This window comes from Heteronotia binoei, chromosome 21 (assembly GCF_032191835.1).
Source record: "Heteronotia binoei isolate CCM8104 ecotype False Entrance Well chromosome 21, APGP_CSIRO_Hbin_v1, whole genome shotgun sequence".
In the NCBI taxonomy this organism is placed as follows: domain Eukaryota; kingdom Metazoa; phylum Chordata; class Lepidosauria; order Squamata; family Gekkonidae; genus Heteronotia; species Heteronotia binoei.
The window spans coordinates 58,266,933-58,283,417 of NC_083243.1; the positions used below are offsets into that span (position 1 = coordinate 58,266,933).

The window sequence follows — 16,485 nt, forward strand, 5'->3', positions numbered from 1 at the left end:
TTGGATTTATATGGAGAGGAAGGTAAATTTAAAGAGAGATACAATGCATATAGTATGAATACATTTGAATATCAGATGTCAGGATTAACTGCATTTCATTGAAGTGAACATGGATAGTTTTCCTTTTTTACTGCATTTAGGCTCAAAAGTCCTAGTTTGTCTACTGCCTGTGACTGCTACCTGCACCTTTTCACCTCTCTGCAGCCCTAGTTTGCTGCTACCAAACTAGCTGTATTTACATGTGATAACCAACCAGAATTACAGCAAACCAGGATTCACAATCTGTGCTGTAATTCTTAAGATTCTCAGGCTGTGCCCTCTCTGCTTACTAGTGCTAGTGGGGAGATCAGCATTCAGACATCATAGTTAGCTGGTGATTTAGGGTGACATCTGAACACAGTCAGTAAGTATAGGCTCACTGTAATCAAATTTTTATGGTAGTTTGTAGTAGATTGTTTAACTCCAGATTGTTTCATGTGCTCCTTGATGTGTTACTTTATTCTAAAAGCTAGTTGCCACCAGCAAGGCTTATGTTCTGTGCCACCATTACATTATAACTACTCAGGGAAAATCTTCAAGAGCAGATTGTAAACAAATTGTTGTAGGTTATGTGGAGAAAATGAGAGGTCAGTTTGGGAGGCAAGCCTCTAATGGGACTTGTGGCTAGGAGGAAATGTATACTACTGTCAGGGAACAGGTTTACAGAGCTTGAAGGCTGAAAGATAATTGTGCAGAGATGTATGTTTATTGAACATAAATATGTCAGGCAGCAAGCCAAACTATTTTGACTGCTGGTTTGCTAGAATAATATTGAGGCAAAACTAAATTATTTATATGTGAAAGTGTGTGGTCTTAATACAGCCCATATATATAAAGTGTAATGCCTCCTGTCTTATGTTAACTAGTTAAAAAGAGTGATCAAGAGCTGAAGGATGAAGAGATGGAGCTGTTCACAAAATACTATCTGGAATGGAAAGGAGGAAGAAAAAATGCCAGTACTTCCTATATGAACATACCTCGATTTTATTATAGGGTAAGTGCTATATTTATTACTTCCACAACTATTACCAATATGTTTTAAAAAACCAGTCTTTTGTACAGAACAGCAATTTGGTGCACTCCACACTATGAAGAGAATGAACTGTGACCAAGCAGTCAGTGTCATTAAAACCAAACTCTAAGGAATGCAGGGGTGAATTGGTTCCTTTCAGCATGAGGTCCTTTTGACAAAAAACAAAAAAGGAAGCTCTTCCTCCCCTCCTGCACAGATCTTGGTATTAAAAGAATTTTTCTTCTTTGTGTAAAAGTATTAATTTAAAGCAATAGATAATTATTGCTGAAGCACCACCTGTAATTATATCCTATATTTTTAACTAAGAGAGGCAACACTTGATGGTTTTAGTTTTCCTTTTCCTGGGAAAGGAAGGGAAGAATTGTTTTCCATAGCCAAGCATAGCTATGAGTTCTTCCAGCTAAGTCTTCATCATATCAACCTGCCAAGCAGATCTCTGAAGAGGTGGCATATACATTTTCTAAATAAATAAAAACAAGTTATTCATCCAGAAGAGTTTGCTGAAACTTCTTCTATAAGCTTTGCCTAGGTCAGGGGTGGCCAACAGTTGCTCTCCAGATGTTTTTTGCCTACAACTCCCATCAGCCCCAGCCATTGGCCATGCTGGCTGGGACTGATGGGAGTTGTAGGCAAAAAAAAATCTGGAGAGCTACCGTTGACCACCCCTGGCCTAGGTTATATGATGTTACAGGGCAGTTTGGCACACTGTTACCTAGGCCAAGAACTCCTTGGCCTTTTTTTCATATCGAAATAGCAGTGTTATTCATTATTTATATTTATTAATTTACATTTGTTTTTAATTACACATGATCATGCATTAGCAGAACACAACAAACACAAAAATCCCTTAAAGTAGCCATAAAAAATTTCTATCAAAAAGCAGGTCTGGTTAGAGAGCATGATATGGATTGGGAATATTTGGGGTCAAGATTTACATCTGCTATGAACTATGGCTTATATAACACAAACAGTATATGAGGGGTTAGATCCAGACTAAATTTTCCATCAGTGGAATGGAACTTTCCAGCCTCTCGCCTCCCGCCAATTACCTTGAAATGCTCCTCCTGGGGGAACAGCACAAGGGTGGTCTGTAGTAGGAAGAGGAAACTGGCAGCAATTTCTATCAATATACAATTGAGTCTAACCATGGGATTCATATTGTTCCTGAATTTCAAACTGCACAAGTGAGGTCACATGCTTCAGTATTTCTAAGAGTAAAATAAATTACCGTATGTCAAATAGAAAACTAACTGTACAATCCTATGCAGTCTAAATGTATTTATTGATTTCCGTGGACTCAGAATAACTACATAGGATTACACTGCAAATGTCACAAAAATTTTAATTTAGCTTTCTCCCTACTGTGTTCTCTGTGGTGATTTTTGGGGAGGGAGGGGAGGATTCAAGTATGTAATCCTCTGTCTGAAATGGTGAACTATAAATAGGGATGCCACCTCATTTATATGAGCTACACTTCAGTGATTTGTCCAAGGCCACACAGCATCTATCAGCTTGTTTCCATTTCCCTTAGTTAACACCTGTAAATGACAATGATTGTGACATAACATCGTAGAGGTATTGCAAGAGTGAACTCTATAGAGATTGTCATTCTATATCCCTTCACAAGTGAAGCTGAACAATAAGATGGAAGTTAAAAGTATTTAAAACAATAATTAATAGAATTTACTTATTTAATACCTTGCTTTTCTCCCCAATGGCAACCCAGAGTGGCTTATGTTGTTCTCCTGTCTTCCATTTTGTCCTCATAACAATCCTGTGAAGTAGGTTAGGCTGAGAGTATATGACTGGTGCAAGGCCACCCAGCAAACTTCCCTGGCAGAGCAGGGATTCGGCTCTGGGTGTTCCAGATTCTAGTTCAACATGCTAATCACTATACCACACCAGCTAAGTTAATAGGAAACAGAATAAATTTTACTGATTAGTAAACGTGCATATATATATGAGACTGCCTTGTATGGATTCACATAATTGGTCCATCTAATCTGGTACTTTGACTTGTAATGGCATTCCTGTGTCCCAGGCTCCTGGGCCTTTCCTAGTTCTGCTCCATAAGATCATGTGACTGACAATCTTCTGCATGCAAACTGTGTCTGCTAACAACTGAACTGTGGTCGCTCTCTGGTTCTAAAGCTTTTGTTGTATCATGCTAAATTCCTACTTATATTTAAAATATTGTAGTGTTGCTGTTCAAATGCCTATGCCACTTTTCCTCCTGCTTTGATGGCCTGGTATACTAGTGGTATCTGTCCTGTGTGGGTGAGACTCTGAATTTGTTACATGTTATATTTTTGCAGTATTTTTCCTCATGGTTTCTTGTTTTTTGGAATAGCAAGCTTGAGTTGATGTTGTATTTGGGGATGGAATTGTACCTCAGAGTGATTCAGTGAGGGGAAAGTACCTGTTGCACCAGGAGGAAGCTCTCTAGTTTGGGGACTTGCATAAATCTCAAAACATCCATGTCATAGGCAGCTCTGTTGGGATGCTGTCCTCTGTTCATCACATCCAGCATCTTTCATGATGGGCTCTTGGGGGATTCTTCTGTACTCTGTTGTCCCTCTTTATGGAAGTGATATTGCAGCGCATCAGTGTTGTGTCCTGCCCCTTTGCAGACACACACTCATGCTGTGGGTGAAGATCTCTTCTTGACACTGGACCCAGTCTGCAGAGACAACTTTGCCTTTTTTCTCCAGGAACCATTCCCAACTGTCATGGAGAGAGAACAGCCATGCAAATCCAAATCATCTGGCCGGGCCCCTCGTGGACCCACCTGGACTGATGAGGAGACCAGAGTCCTCTTGGGTCACTGGAACACTTTACTGGTCCAGCGCCGAGTTCAAAATATGCCTACCAACAGTGATCTCTATGCTGTACTTGCCAAGAAGATGGCTGAGGAAGGATTCCTACGCACACGCATCCAATGTAATAACCGCATCCGAGACCTTCGCAAAGCCTACCGAAAGGCAAAGGATGCTATGAGCAAGGCAGGATCCATGCCTGTTCGCTGCCGTTTCTTTAGGGAACTAGATGAGATCTGTGGAGGAGAAACAGAAACTGTACCCTCCTCCATAAGTCAAACAATGAAGCTCCAGTCATCCACTACCATGGTTCAACCAGGACCATCCTGGGAACCTGTACCAGAAATTTCCTGGAAGGTGGAAGAGGATTCTGAATCTGAGGCAGCCTTTGATGAGATCAGTGATCCCACACAGCCCCTTCAGGAAGTATTAAAGATTAAGGTGGAATCTGAACTTGAGGAAGCTGCTGCTTTTCAGCTGCCATTGCAGACTGTTTCCTCCTCATCCTCCAGCACAGTGGCACTTGCAGCTGCCTTGGAGGAGGATCAGCAGTCTGCTTTCCAAGAACCTGACATCTTCATAGCTTCCAGGCCTGCTGCTGCTCAGGCTGCACAGCCATCATCCCCCACCTACCATTTGGAACAGAGTTTGAAAATGGGGATCCAAGACAAAGCTGCCATAGGTGAGTGTTCCTGTTCATTTCTTCCATAACTCTTTTGGGGAATAATGGCTGGTTGCATTTCTGTTTGCTCTGACCATTTCACTTACTAATACGTGGAAACAATGTTGACCACTTTTTTTTTTCCAAATTAAAAGTTTTATTGAGTTTGACCACTTTTGTCTCTTTAAATCCCCCCCACCTGTTCAGCTTACAAAGTAAAATTTGCTCATCTTTGTCACATCTTTGAGCTATGCCTGCTGGCAGTCCTGAAAGCTCCACTGAGTTGATCCCCTGCCTTTTTGGTTTTCAAATTTACTTCTAATCATGAATTGGAAAGAGTTGCCACAAAGAAACCAGAAGAAAGTTCTTCCAGTGTGTTTCTGATTCAATTGATGCTAAAGCTGTTGTGCCTTGCCAAAACTAGCTGCATGTATAAATTGAAAATCTGTAAAATGATGGCACTAATGCACTTATTTGATTTATTCAATTTACCTGACCTCTTTTTGCTGATTATAAGGACATTGTTTTCCTAATAGATCCATATCTAAACAGACATGATAGCAATAAACTTCCTATCCCTAGAAAAAATAATTAATACATACTTATTGTTTTTTACTAAATACATTAATGCTTTTTTTTGTTACTTTTCTGTTTTCCCTGAAACAGGAAGGCCACGACATGACTCAGAGACTGTGCAAAGGCCAGCAGTGGGCAGAAGAGCCCAACTGAGGGCTAGAAGACGCCAGGCAAGGGAGGAAACCATTAGTTGCCTGCTTGAAGAGTTAAGAGCTGGGAGGGAGGCCATGGACACAACATTCCGTCTTTTCCTTGATCAGCAACGATCATTTCAGAACAGCATCATCAGGGAGATGCGACTGGCAAGGCGAGAGCAACGTCGCGCTGCTGAAGCAGAGCTCAGAGCCCGCCAGGAGGAGTGGCGGCAGCAGAGAACTCAGCATGCCCTGGATGCTAACAGAACTGATGCTGAGATTGTTCGCTTTCGCCAGGAGCTCAGTCTGCTTAGACACACTTTTGCAGAGTTCTTTTCAGCAACAAGACCTTTCCCTCCAGCTTCCCAAGTGAGGATACCCTCTCCTGCACCTGCCCAGAGGGAGAGTCTTGGCCTTTCTGGATTACACTGGGAACACTCGACCCCTGCAGTGTCCCAGGAGCAGGCACTTCTTCCAGTCCCACATGTACTTGGGGCATCTTCAAGGGGAAGAAGAGGAAGGCCAAGGAGACATGGTGGTTGTACCCGGAAGCAGTTCCACAAAGAGTAATCACACTGTGATTGAGCTGGTGCTTCTGGTGGGCTTCCTGTGGAACTGGTGCTAGACAACTTTCTTTCTACCTCTTTTATTTTTGTACTTTGTCAACTTCTCTGGTTTTCCATACTTTAAAAAATCAGCTCCTGAATACTTTTAAAAATATACTTGAATACAATAAGTGTTATGCGTTATTGTTCATTTCAGTGTCCTTATGGTCATTTTCACTGTATGATTCTCCAAGAATTCTGTGATCTGTTTGTTCTTTCCCCCCTAATAAATTTTGTTATATGTACAGGGTGATGCTATATGTGTATTTCATAGGTAGACCTTTCAGAAGCAATAGAATAAGGAACTGATTTTACAGTTGGGCTTAAGTAATTTAGTTGGGAAGGTTAGCAGTCTCAACTCATTTCAGGATACTTAGCAGTTCAAAACATATTTGCTCTCTGTTTGAAGTGTACAGTAGAACACATTTTTGTTGACCAGTGAACTTCCTAAAGAAAGCTTCTTCTCAAAGTTTAGGCTTTTATGATTTGGACAAAATAGGCATGAACAGAAGGCACACATTGATGCTTTTCTGCCCCTTCATCCCCACGCCCCATCTGCTCAATGGACTTTCCTCATAGCATGGGATGGCATTGTGCATCAACACATTTTTATTGGAGCAGGCAGAAAAAAGCCACACGCCCGCAGACGAGGAGTCAGAATGTTTTGCCAAAAGGGTGCTGGAACCAGATGGGAAAAAAACAGCGTCCGCCCTGGGCCTCCTCCCATGTTCTTTATTTGACCTTCTTGGGGTGCAGGTTGTTGGTGTGGCTACACTTCTTGAGGCAGTTCACGGCCCAGGGTGCAGGCGGGCATAGCATTTGCGGCAGATCATCTTGTTGCAGTTGTACTTCTGGGCCAGCTGGCGAAGGGAGGGCTCGATGATTCCTCCGCGGAGGCACAGCACCAAGTGAAGGGTGGACTCTTTCTGGATGTTGTAGTCAGAGTGTGTGTGCTCATCTTCCAGCTGCTTCCCTGGAAAGATCAGACGTTGCTGGTTGGGAGGGATACCTTCCTTATCCTGAATTTTGGCTTTCACATTCTCAATTGTGTCACTGGGTTCCATCTCAAGGGTGATGGTTTTCCCAGTCAGGGTCTTCACAAAAATCTGCATGGTGGCAGCTGAATATCACCTGCCATGCACTCCTGCCAGCCTCCCTTGACCGAACAGGCATGGGATGGCATTGTGAAGAGATGCTGCTAGAAGGTATGATCCACAAAACTAGGCCCAATACTTCTCTGAACTTTATATGCATGTACACCCAATAATGGCTTCACCTCAAATCTATGTCCAAGTATTACACTCCTGGCCTAACTAGCCAGGAAATAATAATAATAAATACATTTTATAGAAAATAGAAAATTTTATAAATAAAATGAAACCAGGGAAGGACCCCAGCCCTGATTTTCTACCTTCAGATTTTTTCCGTAACAGGGTCAGTTGGTGGGCCCCCATATTAGCAGAAGTTTTTACTTTAATAAATCAGGCAAAATTCCAGGAGGTTGGAAGCAGGCCCTTATAGTTCCTATCTACAAAAAAGAGGATAGACTAAATCTGGGCAACTATTGTCAATTAGCCTTCTCTCAGCAGTGGGAAAGTTGTATGTGTCCTATTTGTTGGACAAGTTGACCAACTGGATGACAGATAACTCTATATTGGTTCCTGAGCAAGCAGGCTTCTGGTCAGGTTATTCTACTCTGGACCATTGTTTTGTCTTGTTCCATCTTATTAAAAAGTACACTTCCTTTCCTGGTGGTTCAATGTACATAGCCTTTATGGACTTAAAAATAGCATTTGATACTGTTCCAAAAAATAGATTGTGGCAAAAACATGCTAAGTATAGATGCTCGTCTACTCTGGTTGATTCAATCACTATATGATTCATCTGAAACATGAGTCCGAGTTAATAATCAAGGACTCTTGTCAGATTCCTTTAAATTACATGGGGGGGTCAGGCAGCGTTGTGTCTTGGCATCCTCCCTTTTCAATCTTTTTATAAACAATCTCCCTGAAAAACTTAGGTTTTCTAACTTGCATGCACCTATGTTGGCAAAGCTTCCAATTTCTACACTTATGTACACTGATGACACCTTACTGATTGCCTGCTCTCCAGTAGGATTACGACATTTACTGACAGTGTTTGGGAACTATTGTAGAAGCAAAGGTCTAACTATTATGATAAATTTAAGATAGTACTTCTTGCAAAAAAAGCCCTGACTCATCATGCATGTTTGGCAACGGAATGGGAAGAAATTGCAACAGTCAACTAGCTATAATTACTTAGATTTGAAATTTCAGTCTAATTTGAATTGGAAAAACCATTTAGCCCTTACAAATGAGAAAGCACAAAGAACAACTAAAGGAATCTTACACTTCTTTTTTTTCTAGAGGTGGACAACATATCCCCTCAGCTCTTAAGCTTTTTAAAGCTAAAGTAATTACCCAGCTTTTAGATGGTGTTCCCTTGTGGGTTGAATTAGTGAGTGTCTTGATATCTGTTCAGGATGCATTCCAAACCAGCTACAAAAGTGGGACAGAGGGGTAACTCTTTATACCCTTTTGCTAAGGAGGGGATAGGGTGTTGGCATCAAAATGTGGAATCAATAATCTTTCAAAGATTAATACAAGTAATAGAACAACCCCTTAATAAAAAGGAAACTTTAATTTCCAATGCATAGTTTGCATTTAGACTAATATGTATAAGTTTTTAGAACTAATTTTGGTCCTGTCTTTTTAAGTAATATTTTTAATACTCTTGTAATAACTGTAAGGGGTCCTTCTATTATTTGTATTACTTGTATTAAATGTAAAATTATGTTTTAATACATTCCCTCTGATAACTTGCACAGTGAAACATATAGGGACTTTAGATCCAAGTGAGCAGCTATGTTGGTCTGAAGCAGTAGAACAAAGTAGGAGTCCAGTGCACCTTTAAGACCAACAAAGTTTTGTTTGTTGGTCAAGGTGCAACTTGACTCCTACCATGTAGGGACATTGTATTACTTTCATTAAATGTAAAATTATACTTTTATAGATTCCCCCTGACAAAGCCTGCATGGTGAAATGCATAGGGGCTTTGTACAATAATAAATCAATCTATTATCACCTGGCATTTCCCATTCACAAGAGAATTTGTTGCAAAAAAGCACTGTTACAGTCAGAAGCAAATCATACCCCAATTACCTCCACACCTTCCTTCCCCTAAAGAGAGTTCCCTCTTTATTTCCCAAGAAGAAGTACATGACTAACCTGACTGTATCCATTTATTTCAATCTAAGCTTTTAATTTTATTTTTGAGAGAAAACATGGTTAAGAAATATGGTGAAATGGCAAGAGAGGAAATAGGGGGAATTAAAGCTATAAAAAGTTCCTTTTTCCCAGGTGAAAAGCTTTAGGAAATGCAGCACAGTGGCCAGACAGATAGGAGGAAGACTGATTTAGCCAAGAGTAACCCCAAATTATCTAAGGATGCTTGGCTTGCTACTTTATTTAGGCCAATCAATAGCATGTGCGCTGTGAGTGTAATAATGCTTTGCTGGCATCTAAGTAATGCAAGACAGCTTGAGAGAACATTCAGGGATTCTGCTTTGAGGCAGAAAAGGCTGCAGACAGCAGACAACTTTACCAAAAAGCTTAGTTTAAGGACACTTGATTGATTAACTGAGCTTTGTGCAACAAACTGGTTTAAACAAAGTTTATCACAAAGTCTGAAAAGAGGTTATAAAAACTTCTGTGAATTAGGCTACCAGCACTTGTAAGTGCTACTGTGTATGCATGTACCACCGCTGTATGTACGCTGGATGTTGACTGCCATATCTGGTATTCTGCTGTTCATCGGTAGTAAATGGAAATAGGATGTCAAGAAGCTTGTGTTGTATTTCAGTCCTCATCAAGTGACAATGGGATTGTCTTATGGATTTAGAGTATCCTTGTCTGTAATTTAGGAATGGTCAGCAAGAGCTGAAGAACCACAGAGTGCAAGAATTCCTGCAGCAGAATTGTAACATGAAACAAACATGGGCCCCCACCTGCATCCCAGGCTCTTCAAATGGATTTGCAAAGAATTAAATGTAGTTAACAAGCTTGCTTCAGTGGGTAATTTCGATTTGTGAAGCCAAGTTTTAAAGTTAGAAGAGGTTTAAAATTTGCATGAGTGCTTATTAATTTAGAAAGGTATGTTCAGCAAACTGAGTGTGGAGAGTTTTGCATGCCAATATAAGTAAAAGGACACATGAAAAATATTTGGGACAGATGACGAACATTTCTGTTGCATATCCTTCGTTTGTTTGCCCTTGTATATTGACGAAAAAATAGTCAACTTCTTTGTGGCCATGGATCATGTTTGTATTTTGTATGGTATCTGTTCGATAAGATTCTGCCACTGCAAATAATTCTTATCTTTTTTAGCTGCCAGCTGAAGATGAAATTTTATTGCAGAAATTAAGAGAAGAATCTAGAGCAGTCTTTTTACAGAGAAAAAGTAGAGAGTTGTTAGATAACGAAGAACTACAGGTAATAAAACACTAAAATGTGTTCCTTAGTTGTGAACATTCATAATTTTGGAGCATATAAGTGGTTATATGATTTTTTCCCTAATGAGTCTAATTTCTCTTTAAGAATTTGTGGTTTCTGCTGGACAAACATCAGACACGACCAATGATGGGGGATGAAGCAATGATCAACTATGAAAACTTCTTGAAAGTTGGTGAGAAAGCTGGATCCAAGTGCAAGTAAGGCTGCTGATTTTTAAAATCTAGTCTTCTTCATGTACAGTTTTCAGTTAACTAGACAAACAATTAAATTGCAGGTTTTTGCGTTTTGATTCTTGTGTTTATAATTATTTAATTTTTAGACAGCTCCATAGCAGAGTTTTTGAGCAGACTACAACAGCAGTTTAGTTAAAACTGTGGTAAAATTGAACTATTAAATTTTAATCTTAGAAGCTTTTGCGTGTCAAAGAGAACAATGGGTCTGTTCATCTCTTAGTTAAGATACCATTGGGCCCTCAGACTGCTACATCTTGTTGGAAAGTCTCTATTAAATTGTTATAGGTGTAGAATTTATGAAACTTGTTATATGGCTTTGTTAAATAGATGCTAAAAGTCTAAGGGATGAGCAGTTTCTTATCCCCACTGAATCCACATGTTTCTATGATTTGCCTTCTCGTATTCTATGGGGTCACAAAATAGAAACACAAAGAAATCCAAATGTATCCCTCACATTGCCGCAAAATAATTACCAGAAGAATTTAAAATTATTGACTGTAGCTTTGGTAGAATTACAATTGATCTGCAGAACTTCAGTATTGTTACTTTTTGTTTCACAGGCAGTTCTTCACAGCTAAAGTCTATGCTAAGTTACTTCACAATGATTCTTACGGGAGGATATCTATCATGCAGTTTTTCAATTATGTAATGAGAAAAGGTGAGTTTGTTTCAAATCCTGTGATAATATGCTTGCAGTAATTTTAGAACCTTCACAGCAAGAAGATAAACAGTTTACATTGCTGGACGGTGGAATATAGACTCTAACAAGAATGAGTATCCTGGGTTTCATTTTTCTAATTTGCTACCTTTTTATCACCATGGATGAAAGGAAAAAATGTCCTGGAAGTTTGCTTTTGAGATTTAGAAAGGAGAAGAAATCAAAAATTCCCTTGAATAGCAGATCAAAAAAGAAAAGTCAAAACTGAACAAAATATTTTTTAATAATTAGGTAACAAAATAAGGGTTTTTTTTTAATCTAGCAAAATTTGTATAGAGGCTTTTGATGCAGGCTGTTACTTTGTGCAAAAGGTCTCCCAGGTCAGAAGTAAAAGTGAGCTTCTTGCACACTGTTTCTGACCTGAGTGATATGTTTGCCAAATACTCACATAGCAAGTTGTGCTGTACAAGCCAAAAACTGTGTAAGACAGGGCCAGAATTGGCCTATCCAGGGCTTTAATCAGCCCCCTGGGGCTCTCTTCTCCCCCTCCCCATTCCTGTCCTCACCTTTTGAAGCTTTGAGGCTGACAAAGTCCACTTCTCTTTCAATTCCCTGCCTTTACTGCCTTGTCTTTGCAGGCTGGAGCACAGACAAAGCTGCAAGGAAAATGTGGCATGGACCCTCCATCAAAGCTGCAGGGAGAATGTGGAGTGGATATTCCATTAAGGTCTCTGTGCTCAGATAGATAGGGCCTAGGGGGCTTAATGGAAGCTTCATTCCATGTCTTCCTTGCAGCTTTGTATATGCTGCAATGTGTTTCAGTGGAATGGAGATCAGTTTCACTTTCGGAGTTCCTATATAGATTGCTGAAGCTCCAGCTTCCTGCAGTTGTGTCCTCCAAATAAAGGGTTGATGTTTTGAGCCAGCTTGTCTCTGCTCAATGGACCTGACCCAGTAAGTATTCTAATATGGGAACCTGGAGTTGCCAATCCCCAGGTGGGGGCAGGTGATCCCCCAGTTTGGAGGCCCTCCCCCCACTTCAGGGTCAACAGAAATTGTATGGAGAAATGACTGCTAGGCACTCCATTATTCCCCATGGAGACTGATTCCCATAGGGTATAATGGAGAATTGATCCACAGGTATCTGGGGCTCTGGGAGGGGCTTTTTTTTGAGGTAGAGGCACCACATTTTCAGCATAGCATCCAGTGCCTCTCCCCAAAATACCCTCCAAGTTTCAAAAAGATTGGACATGGGGGCCCAATTGTATGAGCCCCAAAAAGAGGTTGCCCCTATTCTTCATTATTTCCAATGGAGGGAAGGCATTTAAAAGGTGTGCGGTCCTTTAAATGTGATGGCCAGAACTTCCTTTGGAGTTCAATTATGCTTGTCACAACCTTGCTTCTGTCTCACCCCCAAAGTCCCCAGATATTTCTTGAATTGGACCTGGCAGCCCTTTGGGAACCTACAACCTAAGGCTGATATTATACTGCAGAGCAATTGCCAATCTGAGTAGACCCAGGGGCGGGGGAGGGGAAGAAGCTTGCAATATAATTTCATTGTTTTCCCAGGTGGAGAGTATTTCATTTTTTTAGTTTCTGCTGTGTTCCTTGTGCTTTTTCGCAATGTTTTATTGTTTAAATTGCATTGCCAAATCCCATTATTCCCTTACCTTTTCATTTTAAACAAAGTATAGCAAGAGTTTTAAGCATGTTTATATTTTAAGTTAAAAAAAGGCTATCTTTAATTGTATTTTTGTGTGTATGTGTCCTTCATAAAGTTTATATCTCTGCTGCCTCACATTCATTTTATGAACCACATGCCCTGGCCCCACAAAGTCCCATTTGTGTCAGATCTGACCCTCGTAACAAATGAGTTTGCCACCCTTGGGTAAGAAATGCCTTCCTGCTTTGAAAGCACCATGAAGAGATCCCCTATAAAGTGACAGCATGCCTGCCCCTCCAAATCTGGTTCTTTCAGTTCATACCAAAAGAGATGGAGGTGGCACACAGGTATTTGGGAGCTTGGCTGCTATCTATGAGTTGCCAGTTGACACTCTCAGTACACAGTAACTGCATTACTTTAATGCAGGGCTTTGTTTGAGCAGGAACATACAGGAATGCAGTTCTAGCTGGCTTGGTATCGGGGTGTGGCCTAATATGCAAATGAGTTCCTGCTGGGCTTTTTCTTTTTAAAAAAGCCCTGCATTAATGTATAATATAATGTACAAAACCTCACCGGTTGAATTATCACTCTCACACAATGAGTGTGCAAATAAAAATTTAGTGTACAATTAATAATAAATCCATGCAGCAAACCAATAGAACTCTCTTGCAGCTCCCCCAATCTGTTTTCTATCACAGAGGCACCGCCTTCAGCCGCTTCTTGCAGTCCGAAACTTGGGTGGAGGTGGCATTCAGAGAGAGAGCCGGTAGTAGAGACCTGAGCATGCATGCGTTGATCCACGATTGAATTCATTGTACTGTCGCTCCAGTTAAAGCAACATTGAGAGAAGACTGACGAAGGGTAAAACCAACGAAACCATAAAGAATCCAGGAAATACAGTCTTTTTTGTTCTTTCTACGAAGAAAAGAAGAAGAAGATATTGGATTTATATCCCGCCCTCCACTCCAAAGAGTCTCAGAGCGGCTCACAATCTTCTTTACCTTCCTCCCCCACAACAGACACCCTGTGAGGTGGGTGGGGCTGGAGAGGGCTCTCACAGCAGCTGCCCTTTCAAGGACAACCTCTGCCAGAGCTATGGCTGACCTAAGGCCATGCTAGCAGGTGCAAGTGGAGGAGTGGGGAATCAAACCCGGTTCTCCCAGATAAGAGTCCGCACACTTAACCACTACACCAAACTGGCTCTCCCGAGAAGTTGTGCAGAACGATGCCCCCAACTCCACCCAAGTTTTGAATTGTGAGAAGTGGCTGAAGGCGGTGCCTCTAAGACTTTGCGATAGAAAATGGATTGGGGGAGCTGCGAGAGGGTGTATGTTCTATTGGCTTGCTGCATGGATTTATTATTAATTGTGTACTAAATGTTTATTTACATACTCATAGTGTGAGAGTGATAATTCAACCGGTGAGGTTTTGTATGTTATATTTTGCTTGATACACTGGTACCTGTGTCATTTTATTACTTCTGCTTTAATGTATGGCATTCAGAGCTCCGGTTCCAAACATACAAATACAAGTGACATCTGAAAGGAGAATCATGAATGTAGTGACTTCCTTAGACACTGTACTGTAAGCCAACAGGGACAGTATATGGTCATGGGCACTATCCTTGTATTAAGTTGGGGGCTTTTCAGATGCAATCTGTGTAGTACTTAATGGCTTTGATCCAGCCCACTCTCAGGAGAAAGCAGGTGAGAGCTTTTTTCATATCCACTTCACTCAGCAGTCATTTTCATCCCTGGAAATGTGATTCTCAAACTCATGGAACCTATGTAAATAAAAATACTGGAGGGGACAACATCTCCCCTCCTGCCTTTTACATCAGTGGAGTCGTGCTTATGGAGGAGGGGGTAATTCAGCTCCCTTCTCCCTCTTTGTGTCAGCCAAGAATCATCTTTCTTGGGGTGGAAAGGGACTGATGAGGAGATGGGAATGAGAGGGAAATCCTTATCTGCTAGCACTCTTTTTATGGTTCTATATGTCTTGTTAATACTGAGCATTTATACAGTGCTTTCAGTTTTCCAGCCACTTCACATCTTACTATCCTCACAGTATTTGGTCTGGTAGGCTATTGTGTAACTAAGGACTTCCCAAATCAGTTCACTTAGCTTCCTGCTGATAAATCGCCATAGAAAGGTAAATAATACTTATACTGTATTACTTACGCAAGTTCTTCTAGTGCCATGCCATGGATGTGTAATTGGGAAGAAATTATTTTTCTACTAAAATGGGTCATAAAATGAAATGTTTGTTTGAAATCTTATTGTATCTTTTTTCACTCAAATATACACTTGGCTTTCTGAAGACATTAAAATTCATTTGCCTAGTAAAAAGTAGACTGTATAGACAGTGCTTGTTCTCAGTGGAAAATGCTTGCCGGATTTATCCAGTAAAAGCAGCTGTCTGTATTTAGCTTGTGCAGTAAAGCTGGCAACTTTTTTACATGCTGGCTTCTCTTGCTCCTTCTCTCCACTTATTGCAACTCTTTTTTCCCCAATTAGAACCCAAATTAGCATAAAAACACAGTTCCCATTTCTTTTAATTGTTTAGAGTAATTTTGCATATGAGTGTAATATAACTGTTTTATTTAGCTTTCTGTGGACCTGCAGAACTTGGCTTTATAAGAATTGAATTCAGTGTATTAGTGAAATTTTATCACTGCTTCCATGCATGTTCTGTGCGTATGTATACACACACACACACACGCTGATCCATGTTATTTTGTTTTGCCAAGTATATTATTTGCCTCAAAACAGATTCCATCATAATGTTTCTGTTTTGGTTTGACAGTATGGCTTTACCAGACAAGAATAGGCCTCAGTTTATACGATGTAGCTGGACAAGGTTATCTCAGAGAATCAGTAAGTAATGTATGCTCATCATGAAATGTATTTATCTGATGTAATCATAGTATTCAAACGTTTGCTTTCTGGTCTCTTGATTTGTGAAGGAGAAACAGGTAATTTGGGCATATTCTGTTTATAGTTAGCAGTAGTATAGATTGGCCCAAGAAGTTTCAGGTAAGTAGTGTTATGGTGAAACTGTTAGATAGAGATAATGCAGTATTAGAATCATATAATTAGTATTTCTGTGCATACATTATTCACTGTGGAATGTTTTGCTAATTAAGTACCCAATAAATTCCAGAAAAAGCACAATTACAAGGAATATTCAGGGCTATCTTGTTAATCCCACTGTACCGAGCTGAATGATCCTATTTGACAATACATCAACCTCTTACCTTTATCTTAAGTTATATTGTGCTTCTGGTAGAGAGGCCTCTCAACAAACATTAAATGTGTCAGGAAGGATGTTATACATAGGGTAAAAGCAAATAAAGGTATTATTTGGAATGTGTGTTATCTCTTTTTTTTTCTTGCATCCTCTGTCTCATCTGTCTTGAGAAGGATAGACATGGGACACTAGGATGTAAAAGTATAAATTTCTAAATAAATGTGTGTCTGTGAATGAGAGAGAAAGAGAGAGAGAACAGCAAGACATGCACAAATATGGAGAGGTT

At 40.3% G+C, this 16,485-nt stretch overlaps 2 protein-coding genes across 3 annotated transcripts in view; one reads left to right on the top strand and one right to left on the bottom strand.

The window, feature by feature from the left end:
- Positions 1 to 16,485, top strand: part of PPP2R3C (protein phosphatase 2 regulatory subunit B''gamma) — a 52,533-nt gene that overhangs the window by 6,221 nt on the left and 29,827 nt on the right. Inside the window, exons 2-6 of one of the 2 annotated variants that reach the window (XM_060261311.1) lie at positions 906 to 1,033; positions 10,271 to 10,375; positions 10,481 to 10,593; positions 11,190 to 11,287; positions 15,756 to 15,826. In XM_060261311.1, the coding sequence (XP_060117294.1) occupies positions 906 to 1,033; positions 10,271 to 10,375; positions 10,481 to 10,593; positions 11,190 to 11,287; positions 15,756 to 15,826 (515 nt within the window). Of the gene's footprint in view, positions 1 to 905; positions 1,034 to 3,783; positions 4,571 to 5,215; positions 6,110 to 10,270; positions 10,376 to 10,480; positions 10,594 to 11,189; positions 11,288 to 15,755; positions 15,827 to 16,485 lie in introns of those variants that run through there. The other variant, XM_060261310.1, reaches the window with a different exon arrangement.
- On the bottom strand, positions 6,459 to 7,027 carry LOC132588852 (ubiquitin-like). The gene has a single exon (XM_060261316.1). The coding sequence runs from the start codon at positions 6,974 to 6,976 to the stop codon at positions 6,653 to 6,655; it is 324 nt and encodes a 107-aa protein (XP_060117299.1). The 5' UTR covers positions 6,977 to 7,027; the 3' UTR covers positions 6,459 to 6,652.